The following is a 15738-nucleotide window of genomic DNA, read 5'->3' on the forward strand; positions in this document are numbered from 1 at the left end:
TTATTCATTGAAACGTAATATCAATTACATACATCATGTTATACTAATATTTATGTGCTAGGTTCTATTTTAACTATCAACTCATTGCTGTGGTGCTTTTACGGCGAAAGCAAGGTTTTACACTTTCTGGAAAGATTACTTTTCAGTTCCGGGCCGGAGTTGGTTTCTCTGTCGTCTTTCTGCTGTCCACTCCCCTCAGTTTGAGAATATTGGCACAAAGTTTGTTTTTTATCTCCGGCGACGTCGCAGAGTTTGAGCGCCGAAAAGCCGAAATGGTGTTGAAAGTGACTGTCAACGGCTGGAGGGCGGCGAGGACTCTGTGGCTGCTACTGCTGGTGAGCCTGTCTGTGTGCATCAGTGTCTGCCGAGCAACTTCATCCCGGGAGGAGGACAGTGCCATGGAGAACATCGTTACAGAGAAGAAGGCTGAGGAGAGCCACCGGCAGGACAGCGCAGACCTGCTCATCTTCATCATGCTCCTCACCCTCACCATCCTCACCATCTGGCTGTTCAAACACCGGCGCTTCAGGTTCCTGCACGAAACCGGGCTGGCGATGATTTATGGTGAGATGCTCCGGCGTGACCGAGAGACGTCAGCAGATCCATTGCTACCATCCTGTGCCGCTGATTAGATTTTCAATGATCTGGCTTCACATTTCCAGCCCTGACGTAACTCACCGGGCTGTTTTTAATACACGTAGGCAGCCAGCAAGTCCAGGTTGGTGTTGTGAGGTAACAGGCTGAGGTAAACGCCTCCTCTGTGCCCTGGAAATACCACCTTGCAGCTAAATACTGTTGGCTGCAGGTGAGGAATAGAGCGACATGAAAATGCCAGCTCAACATTTCACTTCCCTGCACTCTGGTGTGGTAAAGGCCAAAGATTAATGTGGCTGAGAATGAAGAAATTTAGATCTGGCGGACACCAACACCACCTCTTTCTGCACCTAACAGGCAGAATATCTGTAGGTCTTGAAAAGTCTAAGTTTTTCACCTTGTTAATATGTCCATTTGGTATACGTTAAAAGACATGGAATGAGCGGTTAGTGCCATGACTGATCGTTCCCACCTTGAAGCTGCAGTGTACCAATTATCACGATAATTAACGGGACCGAATATCCGGAGCCCAGAAACTGCTATTCGGGCCAGCCCTACCTGCTGCGCGTCCATCGTTCAGCACTCATGAGTCAAGTAACATAAAGCATGTCGCAAACCCGCGTGAGAATCAAAGAACGTAAAGCAGCGTCATGTCGCAAAAACCACAAGACGGAGTTTCTTTGCGAAAAATCTCTTTTTTGTTCTTCTTTATTTTCACTTATATAAACTTAGAGTATGCATAGTGACAAGAAAACACTAATACAATCGTCGCAGGCTATTTAATGATATATTTGCTGTAATAATTGATCAAATTAGGTTAGAAACGATAGAAGAGAAATGGCACGATAGACACTTTTCTGTCGTTCTCACGATATGTATCGTCATATCGCCCAGCACTACACAAAAGGCTGTCAGGGTTTTTGTGTATGGCGTTTTAAACCACTAAAGCACTGTCACTACTAGTAACTACAGTACAGATAGATCTTCACCTCATAATGAGCAAATGTGAGATTTAGGAACAGTTTTATTGAGCTTGAATTGCTTTAATTTTTTTTTTTTTTTTTTTTTTTTATTGGTTTACCCATCCAGCACTTTTCTGTCACTTTTTCTGGATTTAGATCACTGGGTGTTTATTTGATGAATCCTGCAGAAACCCCCCCCCCCCCCCCAAAAAAAAAAGCATTTGCTAGTGCTGTTGTTGGCTCTTGTTTCCAACTTTTAGCTGGAATTAAATGGCAGCATTCCTGGAGAGTAGTCAGTATTCTTCCCAGTCTTCTAATAGATGACAAGGTGGCCACGCCTGAGTAAAATCATGTTGCATTTTCTATCTACAGTGACTAGTTTCAGTAATTGCACACCCAGACGTGTCCCCTCCAGGGTCAAGGTACTGAGTGTGCTGGCTTGGTGTAGACGACGACATACATAGTGTTAGCTTTTCCTGCCTGATAAGTCAGAATGTCTGTTTTAAAGATATAGTGGCATTTACTTACATGTAATCATTGTTTAATCCTCTGTAGGCAGGAGTCTATCCCAGCTGACTTAGGGTGAAGGCAGGGGACACCCTGGACAGCTCGCCAATCTATCACAGGGCTACACATAGAGACAAACAAGTACACTCACATTCACACCTACGGAAAATTTAGAATCACCAATTAACCTCAGCATGTTGTTGGACTGTGGGAGGAAGTCGGAGAACCCGGAGAAAACCTACACATGCACAGGGAGAACATGCAAACTCCAGGGATAAAGATCCCAGGTCCAGGCCGGTACACCAACCGGGCATCTTCTTGTGCAAGGCAACAGTGCTAACCCCCGAGCCACTGTGCAGCCCGAGTCTAAACATGTATTTGTAATTTTTCATAGCGAAAGCTGAGCTGATGATGTGAGGCTTTGCGATGATAGGATTTGTACTTTGTCTTATTGTCTCATTTTTTTTCTCCTTTCTGTTTTTGGCTTCTTTCCCAGGCCTGATTGTTGGTGTGATCTTGCGTTACGGCATTCACGTTCCTCGGGATATTAGCAACGTCACAATGAGCTGCCATGTTAACGCCAGCCCCGCCACCCTGCTGGTCAACGTCAGCGGCAAATTCTACGAGTACACTTTAAAAGGGGAGATCAGTGCCAATGAGGTGAATGACGTGCAGGATAATGAGATGCTGCGCAAGGTAAAGGCCATCGTTTTATTGTTTGAAATTTAATATCTGATCACAATGAGTAGTATTAATTTCTGTTGATGAATGAATTTCTACAGGCATTGTTGCTTCTGCTGTTCATGTTGCAACTTAAAGTACTGACATGAAACAATCAGTTGATTAAATGATTAGGCAATCAATATTAAATTCATCAGCAATCAGTTGTTTGAAATGTGAAATCATACCAACTGGTCAAATGTGAGAACCCTGCTGCTCGAGCAAAACAAGAAATTTATACTTAATGTGGCGTCTGAGAAATTATATTACACACTTTTCACTTCATGTGAGTTTATGAACAAGATCATTTGTTAGTTTGTGAAGAAAATCATTGTCATTAAATTCATAATAATAATAATAATAATAATAATAATAATAATAATAATAATAATAATAATAATAGTCTTTTCTGAATGAATTACATATATTATTTGATACTGTGTTTTTCATTTTCACATTAGAAAGCAACTATATTTGTAGAGGTGCAGAATCAAGGTATGCAATGTAAAGACTATTAAAGAACTTCTGCAAAATTGGTTCAAAATAATAAGAAAGGCCTATTACCTCTAGTAAAAAACAGGTCAGGAGGCCACTCTAAGACATAAGAGACTCTATAATGGTGCCTGTTGCACAGTGATTCTGTGTGGAGAATCCTTTGTTGCCTTTCAAATTCCCAGCTGAATAGCTTTTTTGAAATCCAAACCACAACACAAGGAGGAAGTAAACTAGCTGCAACATAGGTAGGCTGCATTTTGATTGTTCCCCACTGAACACGAAATGAATCTAACCTAATTTATCACAGATTCAAACCAAACACAGACAAATGTTTATCTTGTTTCACTTCTAAAAATGGTGTTAGCCTCAATGTGTTTGGTTCTGCCTGTGCATAGAAGCGGCCCCTTTTTTAACACGTTCTTCTTGTTGATAGTCCTGGAAGCTGCCTCATGATGTCCCAGATGTGTCACTCTTGACAAATTAATGTATCTATTAATGCAGCAGCTGAGTAATATCCATGAAAACAATTTAGTCTTTTTTTTTTTTTTTTTAAATATTTCTTCCCTAATTCCTTAACTCGTGTTTTTTTCTTGCTCCAGGTGACCTTTGACCCTGAAGTGTTCTTCAATATTCTCCTACCACCGATCATCTTTCATGCTGGCTACAGCTTGAAGAGGGTACAGTACTATTTCAGGCACTCTCTGTTGTTCCATTAAAAACTACACTCTCTATCATTATAAAGTGAAAACTTGTAACACGTTTGACCGATGATGAATTTAGGTTCTCTTTTAAATATAAAATGTTAATGTCCACGTCTCATCTATTGAGTCATCAGTAGTTGTACGTATTTAATAAAGATGAAGGATTTAGATTATAGTAAATGTGCAGATGATTGTTAATCTGTTCAAGTGTTTTGTGTTACAGAGACATTTTTTCCGTAACATGGGATCCATCCTGGCTTATGCCTTTCTGGGGACAGTTATTTCCTGTTTCATTATTGGGTAAGAAGTTTAATTTGACATAAAGCATCTCTACATTTCGGTCAGTGTCGTTTCTAACAAAACCTCCTGCTGTTTCTCCGTCAGGTTGCTGATGTACGGCTGTGTGATGCTGATGAAGCAGATGGGCCAGCTGGGTGGAGACTTCTTCTTCACCGACTGTCTGTTCTTTGGAGCCATCGTCTCTGCCACTGACCCTGGTATTTATGCCTAACCTCAGACTTGAGACTTTCCTTGCTTATGGGCTGCATTAATTCTAAACCAGTTTCACTTTTATCTCTTGACCTGCTCAAAAGTTGTACATGTTCGGCTTAACAAAACACAGAGACAGTGTATCATAAAACTAAAGTATGTTGTATACATCATACTCAGTATAACTGTCTATTGTGGTTGCACTATATTGAAAGGATGCTATTTTTTCCAAGTAAAACTGCAATGGAGAAGTGATCCATATCTGGTAAACGGTGAAAAAGTGTGGTAAAGTGGGGGGGTTGGATGACTATACAGAAAGTGCAAATACAATTACATAAATGCACACTAATTTGCTTAAAATTTCCTACAGTTTCGAATTCCAGCATTGGAATTTTATTAACATCTATCAGTATAAGGCTTCTGTTATTTTTACCTGGATATTGTAACAGATTTTGCAATAAAGTAAAATCTTTTCTTTTCTCTTAACTGCCAAAATAATGCTCTTGAATCCAGTGTAGTAAAGAATTGGAACACAGCTCTTGACCCCTACTTAGATCTCTATGTGGCATGTATGATTGTTTGATTGATTTCTAATATGAAGGAAGAAAAGGGGAACTGAGAGCGTTTCTCTTTGTTTCACAGTGACAGTCCTGGCTATCTTTAACGAGCTGCAGGTGGACGTGGATCTGTACGCGTTACTGTTTGGAGAGAGCGTGCTCAACGATGCCGTGGCCGTGGTTTTGTCCTCGTAAGTCATCTGTCTTCACGCAGTCAAAATCACACCATTGATCTGCATCTATCTTCAACGGTGCATGAAGCTGTAGAGTCACAGGTTTATATGAGAGACAGTGTGCGTTGTTTGTCGATTGAACCCTTAACTAACCTAATATCAGCTTCACATGAACGCCTTGCTGAGCTTGAAGTGGAAGCTAATGCTCAGTTTTCTTCTCCTCTCCATGAAACTGCTCTAACGTCCACAGAATTGTGCATTATAATAGCAGGCAGAGTGGAGGCTCCGGGCCCTGCAGAGAGACTCTGACCAGCCCATTGAACGGGTGCACTAAGTAGAGCATGGCATTGTGTGCTTTTGTGGTGCCTTGGGACAAACATGACAAATCACCGGCCATTTGTTTATAGACGTTGCGTTATTCAACCAGAGACGCAGAACATTGCATTATTTATTCATTTAATTCAGCTTTCTTTCTTTTTTTTTAGTTAACTGTCTTTGATATTGTGAGTCAGCTAAGAACACATTCCTATTAACTGTAAAGTCACTGTGTGAACCGAGGAGAAGGCACAGTGCCAGGAATGCTTATGAACAAAATGCCTGGTGATTTGTTCTGTGAGTGTGGGGGGCTTTGAATGGAGAAGGTGAACAAATCTGATTTCGGAGTCATACTTGGCTCAAATAGCATCTGAATTTCCTGTTTAGAAATAGTGGTTGCCAACTTTCATCACACTTAATCACAAAACCACCCTAGGAAAGCATTTTGAAGACAATTTTTAGGATTGCGCTCTCTTACTCACCCTGCTAAATTTTAAATAATCTTCTTATCACAGACTCCAGTTAATAACTAGAAACTAAATTAGTCTCCGAAGTTATTTGGTCCAAGTTTGCTGAGAGTAACGAGCTGTTGTTTTAAGTATGAATTTATGGGGATAGTTCAGTGTTGATACTCGACTACCAGGTGACACAAACTTGATGTTTAGTCACAGTTTTCAGATTTTTTTGTGAAAAAGTGAAACAGTTAACTAATTTGTTATACTGCTGCCTTTAGCTCACTGAAAACAACATTTTCATCACGGGTAATGTTTTCTGTCCATATTATAAGCAGGTTTGAACTTTTATTCAACTTCATTCAGTCTTTGTTGAACACAAAGTCCCTCTGCTAGTATGGAAAGCAGTTGTGGTTTGCTTTGTTTATCTATTATTCCACCCCTGTGCAGGATTCATGGGAACATAAAACAATAAATTTTGACCTCTGTGAAAATGTACCTGCATATACACATTTTAAAGAATACAGTACATGCATGTCCTTGTTTTCACACGGCAAGATGATTTCAGTAGACTTATAGTCAAGCCGCTTGGTTTCAGGTTGAGTATTAATACTGAACTATCCAAATAAAGTCTGACGCTCTTTTTGTTCCTTTATCACTTCCCATCAACAGTTTACATAAGGTACAGATTTTGCTGTGAAACTCTCTCTGTGCCTAACAGACCTACTGTAGTGGAAGAATATACAGTTATGGGCAGAAATGTTTGCCTGATATGACGACTTTTAACAGTACATGTTAGTCAGTTGCATCATATACAGATTAACACTATTTCCTTAATGCAGGTTTTAACTTTTATATATAATACACTGTGTAATTGCATAAAATTACTTTCAACATTATTTTTCTTGATGTGTAACATGATTTACACTCTCTTTACATATTGCACAAATACTTAAATGTTTGGATTTTGTTTTCAGATCTATTGTAGCGTACCAGCCACAAGGAGACAACAGCCACACCTTTGAGGTTATGGCGATGCTGAAATCTTTTGGGATTTTTCTTGGAGTTTTCAGTGGCTCCTTTGCTCTGGGAGTAGCCACCGGAGTCGTCACCGCTCTCATATCCTTTGTGCTATTTTATTCTATTTATTTATATATATATATATATATATATATATATATATATATATATATATATATATATATATATATATATATATATATATATATATATATATATATATATATATATATATATATACCACTGTTACTGTTTAATAACTTGGTTTGTGTAAAATGCCACAATTATCTTGACTAATTTAATTAAAAGTGAGTGACACAACCTTGTTTTTAAAACGGTGTAGGAAAAATAAAGATAAGAATTAGTAGATAAGGGAACGACAGCATTTCGACAGTTGCTTCATTAGAAGCTGTCAATCAGTGTAAGACTTCACACTGAAACAAATGGAATTATCTCCACTGAGTGGCATATTTTTTATTATATTCACTTACTTGAAAAAAAAATGATATACTGTGATTGAATCATTTGTTTAGGTTTAATGTGAATTTCTTTAACAGTATCTCAGTTTCTTATTAAATTCCTTGACTGTTCGCTCGTCTATACGTGACTAAGTTCACCAAACTGAGGGATTTCCAGCTGCTGGAGACAGCTCTGTTCTTCCTCATGTCATGGAGCACATTCCTGCTGGCTGAGGCTTGTGGCTTCACGGGTAACACACGTCTACACATTCAAAATAATACTGTTATGCTGTCATTTCATTTATTACTAAGCTATTGAAAAAGGTATGGTTTTATTTAAGTCGAAAATTTTGATTGGGTTTTCTAGCAATAGCACAGGTGAATGGTTCCGATGAGATGAAATAAAATGTTTCCATGAGCATCAGAAAAGCATCACTATATTGCTAATGCATCATGTCATACTGACTGGTGTTTACTGATCTTCTGTCTGTCCCCGTCCCTCTCATCTGTGCTACAGGTGTGGTGGCGGTGCTGTTCTGTGGAATCACTCAGGCTCACTACACCTTCAACAACTTGTCTCCTGAGTCCCAGGACAGAACCAAGCAGGTCAGACCTGGACTAGAACCGCACCACTGCTCATTCTGTTACCTTTGCAATATGTTTCAAATTTAGTCATGTCTGTGCCTTTATTTTAAACATAGAAATGAAGGTTTGAAACACATCCACAATTAAAAAAGGTTGCAAAACTAATAAATTGTCTGTCAGTTTGCTATAATACAGTTTATAAATGGGTTTGTTGGCAGAGCACAGGATGTTAGCATTTATTGTCAGCTTTGTTCTGTGCTGTTGTCATACAGTCACAATAAAAGGTCCCTGCAGTGCTCTCTTCATCACGGTGCTTCACAAGAAAACAATTACATCTGAAAGCAGGGGGGAAACTAAAAGTGATTAATAGAAAAACAAACGGGGCACAAGGGCATTATAAATGAAAACACAATTCTAAGCTTCTGTCAAATATGAAACAATGTAATTGCATTTATATGCGACTTAAAGTTTAGATTTTTAGCATTTTGTTGCGGTCAGTGCCACGCAAGCCATTTAGTCTAAACTGTGTTACTTCGTAAATGTAATTTTCTGCTCTCATCTAAAGCAGTTAATGTTGTTTCTCTTGTCTTGCAGCTGTTTGAGCTGCTAAATTTCCTGGCAGAGAACTTCATCTTCTCCTACATGGGTCTGACCCTGTTCACCTTCCAGAACCACGTCTTCAATCCGATGTTCATCATTGGAGCATTTGTATCTTTTGAACAGAAGCCTATCTGGTGCATAAAAGCCTGTTCACCCTCTGTTTTATCACAAAAGTGGCTATTTACACTTGCAGTCTGGTATCATTGTCGGAAAATGGAGCGACGCCACTAATTTCTACACTGAAAAAAGATCCCACAGTAGTAGAACTAATCACCAACATGCAAATGGTTTTTGATTCGTGGGGCAGTAAATGAGCTTAGCACAGTGTGAGGAGGCTTCGCTTTTTGTTTTGTTGTTCTCCTTAACCTCTTACCACACAGATTGCGGTGTTCCTGGGAAGAGCTGCTAATATCTACCCTCTCTCATTTCTTCTGAATCTGGGACGACGCAACAAGATCAGATCCAACTTCCAGCACATGATGATGTTTGCAGGTTAGTGCTGATCATCATCTACTATCTGTGCTGCTGACATAAAATGCTGGGTCAAGAGCAAAACAATTCAAGGAAATAACCCTTTTGTGGCCTGTGTTCATCTGGAGCATTTTATTTTGCAGCCCGGTGTGAATAGATTAAAAGCAACACAAGTCTATAAACCGAGATCACAGCATTTGTCTCATCTGGATTCAACATCCTCTGTGCTGTGCTTTTCAGGCCTGCGAGGCGCCATGACTTTTGCCCTCTCCATCAGGGACACTGCCACGTACGCCCGTCAGATGATGTTTTCCACCACTCTGCTCGTGGTGTTCTTCACAGTTTGGATTTGTGGAGGTGGCACCACACAGATGCTGTCCTGCCAGCGCATACGGTACCTCCCTCCTTCTCCTGTCAAATCCGCTCACGAGTCAAACTGAATTAGCAGTTAGCAGCAGTTTTGTTTTAATTCTGATGGGCTTTGACACATTAGAGGAGTTTAGGTAAGATCAGGTGGACAGTTTTTTGAATTTTTTTCAGATTCTTGTCTCTGACTGTCTAGACTTTATTATCCTCACATTTTCTTCCTTTGGTTATGTTGTCAGGTTTAAATTTTCTGAATTACTGAACATAACCTTTGGTCCTGCCTTAGTTTACGCTTAAGGCTTTTTTGTATGCAGCATTCCTGTTTTGTCATGTCACCTTGCACCACAGGATCTTGTAAAACACAATAAACATGTTTCACAGCTCCGTTCTGCTCTGACAGCTTGTAACTGCAGCTGATTTGCATACGTTTGATTCTTTCAACAGTGTGGGAGTGGACTCTGATCAAGACAACTCTGTAAGTGTGGCGTTAGAATAATGTAATTGATAGCAATGAGGATGAAAATATGCCTAAATGACATTCATAATCTGTCTGTCTGTTTCCAGATGAGTATCGCTGAAGGCTCAGAGAGAAGAAGCACCAAACAAGAAAGTGCCTGGCTTTTCAGGATTTGGTACAACTTCGACCACAAGTATCCTTTCCTGAGAAATGATTAGTTTTCATCAGTGTCCTAAACATCCATATTTTTTACTTTTTATATGCTTGCACTACTAGTCAAAACAAACATGTTCCAGTTCAATGGTGGCTACTTTAGTTCACATTTCCAGGCAGCAGAGGGAGCCCCGCTTAAAGACTTGACAGCAAATTATCTCTTCTGTTGACTCTGTACTATGAAGGTCATTCAGTTTTTTGCATTTTAAGTTATTTACCCAATTAAATCACTTTCATTTTGATCATTTTCCCCTGTCTGCTTAGTGTTCATTAAGGATTCATCACACTGTCCTGGGGCCTTTTTTGTTTGTTGCATCTAATAGCAGTTTATTTTCTGTGTAATATGACCTTGACTGGAGCCCCCCTTCAGCTACCTGAAGCCCATCCTGACTCACAGCGGCCCCCCTCTCACAGCCACGCTGCCTCCCTGCTGTGGCCCCCTCGCCCGGTTCCTCACCAGCCCTCAGGCCTATGAGGTCAGACACTGCTTCATACGGGAGCTATTTCCAACTGAACTGTGTTTGTCTCTTATCGAGTACAAACAGATGGAAAAAAATTGTTTTTTTGAATGATGAAGTGCAGAAGTTGGGTTTTATACTCAACATTTTACGTCATTGGCCAACTGTTCAACTGTATGGGGTAGAAAATGGATTTAATTAGTGGTTATGGAGTATTAAAGTCACATCCTTTGCTTTTTCTCTGCTTTGTGTGAAAATGACATCCTTCCTCCTCCCACAGAATGAGTGCCAGCTGAAGGATGACGACTCCGACCTCATCCTGACAGACGGCGACATCAACCTGACCTACGGCGACATTACAGTCAGTACAGACGCCAGCGGTGCCCACACGAGCAGCGGCCCGGCCTTCGCTGGCGCTGCCACCTCGGATGACTTGGACAGAGAGTTAGCGTATGGAGATCACGAGCTGGTGATGAGGGGTACGCGCCTGGTGCTGCCCATGGATGACTCAGAGCCGCCCTTCCCAGACCCCCGCCACGGCTTAAGGATGTGAAAATAGCCTCAGACCCCAACAGCCGTCCAACTGACCCGAGCCATTGAGCAAAAGACCAGTACCTGACTCTCCTTCTTTCACTCATCTGCATTCTTTTTCTCTTTTGTTCTTGCACTTGGCCTCATTCTACTTGGCTTTTTGTTCCTCGTGTGTTTTCTCATTGTTACATTTGATCACTTCCTCTATAGGCAAATCACTATCTCTACCTCATTCTCTTTCTGCTCATCTCCACTCCTTTCTGCCATTACTGTAATATAGTCGTATTTATTTTCAGGTTTTTTTTTTTTTTTTGGTATTCAACTGAAAGTCAATTTTTCTCAGTTTTTAGCTTAAATTTGTGTGTCGGTCACCTTACTGTAGCATTGCACAGAGGTCTAGCAGCATGTGTTAGTGTGTAAATGCAACCACTAGCTAATTTGTCGATGTACAGTATATACCAAGAGTACTATAACTTTGATATGCATGCTGAGGATGCTTGTTGTTTTCTTTGTATGGGAGGTTGAGGGCTTTTGTGTTTTGGGTCTGACCTTGAATGTTGCTGCCTTCTCTCTGTGCATCAGAGGCAAAGCTGACCCAGTGGACAACTTCACTGTATATTTGGTTACAATCAAGTGCCTGGGAATTGTAGTTTTAAGCATGACCAGCCCAGTACTGGATCAGCTCTGGGAAGCAGAGCCGATCCACAATGGACAGTCATTCAGTTTTCATTTGTAAAAAAGAAAAAAAAAATTATACTAAAAACAAAACAGACACCTCTGTCCATAAGGTAGCAATATACTCAGTGGGCTGTCAGTGTGTGCTATTCGCTTGTACATAGTGTGTAACAATGTGATGCCACTGATGCAGTGTAGCCTGGCAGTGAAAGTTGTGGATCTCTCCCAATGACCTTTGACTGTGACATAGAGAGAGAGACTTTACACCTTATTTTAGAAGCTGATGTCGCTCACAGCAGAACGAAGGGCTGTTGTTTTGAAAACGAGATCCAAGAGAGTTAAACTGAGAAAGCTTAGTGCCATTTCTGTCCTGCATTTTGACATTTTGTGAAAACTGAATGCAGAGGACCTTAAAGTGTTTTGTATTCTTTTTGCAACAGAGCTTAAGTACTTAAAGCTGAATCACATTTTTCATATCCATTTAGCTGACATTTTCTATTACAGTTGTTGCATTGATGAACATGAATCATATTTTTCTCATTAAATTAACCTGAAAAACACATATAGGTATGTGAATCTGGCACTAAAAGTACTTAGGATGATGTTATTGGTAAGCACACAAGTGATTTTGTAAGTAGAATTTAGGAAAATCAGAACTGATTGTTGCTGTATCTGGTTTTAGTAGTCCTGCAACCAGTGACTATTTTCATTATTCATTAATCTACAAGTAATTTCATGATTATTTGATTAGTCGTTTTGTCTATGAAATGTCAGAACAGTAGTGAACAAACCCATCACAATCTAGCAGACTTTAATCTGACATTTTTGGTGTCTTGTTGTATCTGATCAACAGCTTAAAACTGAAAAATATTCATTTTACAATCTGAGAAGCTGAAGAGTTTTATGCACTTTGTTAAAAAAAATGACATAAATGATTAATCTGTTCTCAGAATTCTTGCAGATTAACTTTTGACTAAGTGATTAAATGATGCAGCCTTAGATTTTATACAATGGGTACTATAAAACCATTTGTAAGACAAGCCCACCTGATGATTATTCTAATGAATCAATCCCCAATATGAACAGATATTTACACTGGTACTGTGGTAGTTTGTCATTATGAGAACTGTCAGAGTAGAACAACAATAGCTGTTTATATGCTGGATGTTGTTTTTCTTTGCTGTACACACAAGGGTTTGATGGTTGAACAGGAGTTTTGTAGCATTAAGGTGCATAAAGTCATGAAAATACAATTAAATACATACTATTAAAGAGTACTCCTGCCTGGATGTGTTAGCAGTGTACTCTGCAGAGGTTATTTTGGTACGTGTACCAGCGGAACGGATGGTTTTGTAGCAGCTGTTAATGTGGGTTTAACAGGAAGCGTTGATAGGATGTCACCGTGGCAACACTGTGTTGACGTAGACAGAAGCCAGAAAACATTTGGTGACTTAGCTGAACACAACGGTTTTGTGTTTTGGCCTCTTGGTGACCCAAAGAAAAATAAAACTGGGTGTGTGCAGAGTGGATAGGAGAGACTGATGATGATGGTTAAAGAATAGCATGAAGATTGGAGGAGAGAGAGATGGACAATGGAGGATAGCTAGGCCTGTGTTTGTATGAGTGTTTGTATGTTGGGGATGATGCAGAGGTGGAAGGAAGATGTCGCTTTTCCTTCCGCAGTTATCTTCTGCTGTGCAGGAGCTTCTAATTTAAATGCTTTTTTAGTCAGACATTCCTCTCGCCGCCACATGATCTTTAATATGATGTATTGTTTCCACAATTTTATATAGATTTTTGTTTATCGGGTGTTTTTTGTTTCTTTTTTGAGGAAGGGAAGTAATGAAGTAAAGAAAAAAGCTGAATAATTTGCACTCATCTTTTGAGAATGTTGTGATATTGTATTGTTTTGCTATGTGCTTGTTTTATCTAACAGTTGATTTTATATTATTTTGCTTATGTTTCGGAAGGTTGTGGGGAAATAAAAAGATTCCTGGCAGTTCAGTGAAATGTAAAGTTAAGTTGGTTCGTATTACTTCGTATTGAAATATTTCTCTTTGCGGTGGCAGTCGAGCTGGTTAAAAATCCTTTCATACCATTGCTCCATCTTATGACTTGACCATTCAGGTACTTTGTATGTATGTTTGCATCAAGTCACTGTATTTGAGGAGGTTGCCATGATGTCTACAGAGCATGAATTATTCACTCCACTGATGGTGGACCCCTTGGAGGAGAAAAAAAAAAGTTTATTATATACAAGCAGAAGTGTGTGTCACTGTTCTTTAACTGACACATTAAAAAATGTGAAATCTGCAAAAGATAAAATAGGTTTTGGTGTTTGCCCACTGCTCTGCCAGTACATGTTTCTGTCCCTGTTCTCTGAATGGTGACTTGTGATAAGCTTTGATCATTGGAGATGTTGTCTGAAGTAGCTGACCAAAGAGGCCTGCTGTGCTCTGTGCTTTCAGACCGTCCTCTCTATCTTTATACTGCAAACTCTCTGTCTGAATGTGTGTATGTGTGTGTGTTAATGCCTGCAAATGTACATGGATGTATGTGCTTGTGTGTGCGTGTATACGAGAGAGAGACATCGTGTCGTCTCTTTTCCTCTGTGTTGCAGGTACTGACTGTTTACATCTGTGTAAATATACTCTCACCTGTTCATGTGCGTGCAACAGACAATAAACAGAAGCCTGTGCTTTTGATTAAAGCCCTCGCTGTAATGGCCTCCTCATTTACCTCGTTTGCTTTTTTGTTGCATGTCTGTCTTGTAGCCGTTGAGCTCCAGAGATCATCCCAGCCACAAGACACATGAAGCAAGATTAGTGCCAGAGGTGATTTCATTTGAGGTGCATAAATCTGAGAAGGGATTTTCTTATAATGCTAAGAATAGGTTTCTAATCTTAATAGCTATGAAAGTATGGCAGGCAAGCTTTAAATGTTCAAATATTTTACAGTGTAGCTTCAGGCTGGGACTGCCTGACCCTGGACAGGAGTAGATTTAACAGTCAAAATAAAAAATGATGTAATTCATGTTCCCAAGCGAGGGGTTGGGGTTATTACAAGACAAGTAAACACGAAAGGAATTATGCAAAAATATACAGTGCTTCTGGCACACGAAAGTGTTTTTACCAGACTTTTCTCTTTGTTTTTTTATCTTTTGTGGAACATTCCCTTATGCCGCTAAATGGTTCATTTAATTTGTTAGTTTATTTAACAGGAACGAGGTTCATAGATCAACAGAAAAAGTTCTGTTAATGAGCCAGTGTTAGCCCTAAAGGCGAACTGTTGTCTAATCTCCCTGACCAGTTCATTAAACAGCAACCTAAATTTGGAATAAATGTATGAAAGTAAAGAATACAAAGTTATTTAAAATAAACACTCTTGCTAAACTTTTCACAACTTTTAGACACATGCAGGCTGTTACTGGGAGTTCGAGGGAGACACTGTTTCATTTTAGGGAGCCTAATGTAAATGTAAAATTTTAAAATGTCTATATTATTGTTTGTTTTCCTCTTTGACTCATTTTCTGTGAATAACAGTATGTATCAAAGTTTTCCTGTCCTAAATTAAATCTGAGGCAGACTAAATGGGCAAAATTTTCTATTCGGACATTAGATTTAAAGCTTTCAAGCCTGTGTGCCATGAAAATTATTGATTTTTGCTTATTCAGAAAACTGCTTTTAAAAAATCTGAATAAGAGATTCGATCAGTTGCTCATAATATAGTTGCAGTCATCTCATGTAACCCATGATGTACACTGATGCACTTTCATGTGCCAAAAGGAAGGTGGTGTGAATGTGAAATCTGCAGCTCTGCCCCACCGAGACTGATGGCATTTATTGCTCCCGGGCACGAATTGTGCCAAATATCAGGTAACATGTTCCTAATATGGGCACAACTCCCTCCAGTCAGCTCAAGAATGTCTGTATAGTGGAG

General features: G+C 39.6%; 1 protein-coding gene across 1 annotated transcript; it reads left to right on the plus strand.

Annotated features, from left to right (window-relative positions):
* The first annotated feature begins 128 nt into the window (after positions 1-128).
* Positions 129-14509, plus strand: slc9a6a (solute carrier family 9 member A6a). The gene is made up of 16 exons (XM_055016702.1): positions 129-564; positions 2560-2759; positions 3878-3955; positions 4203-4279; positions 4364-4476; positions 5111-5216; positions 6943-7089; positions 7594-7694; positions 7961-8049; positions 8623-8736; positions 9009-9120; positions 9340-9493; positions 9910-9940; positions 10030-10115; positions 10506-10611; positions 10874-14509. The coding sequence occupies exons 1-16, from the start codon at positions 273-275 to the stop codon at positions 11144-11146; spliced, it is 2079 nt and encodes a 692-aa protein (XP_054872677.1). The 5' UTR covers positions 129-272; the 3' UTR covers positions 11147-14509.
* Positions 14510-15738: the final 1229 nt, after the last annotated feature.

Source organism: Amphiprion ocellaris, chromosome 13 (assembly GCF_022539595.1).
Source record: "Amphiprion ocellaris isolate individual 3 ecotype Okinawa chromosome 13, ASM2253959v1, whole genome shotgun sequence".
Classification (NCBI taxonomy): domain Eukaryota; kingdom Metazoa; phylum Chordata; class Actinopteri; family Pomacentridae; genus Amphiprion; species Amphiprion ocellaris.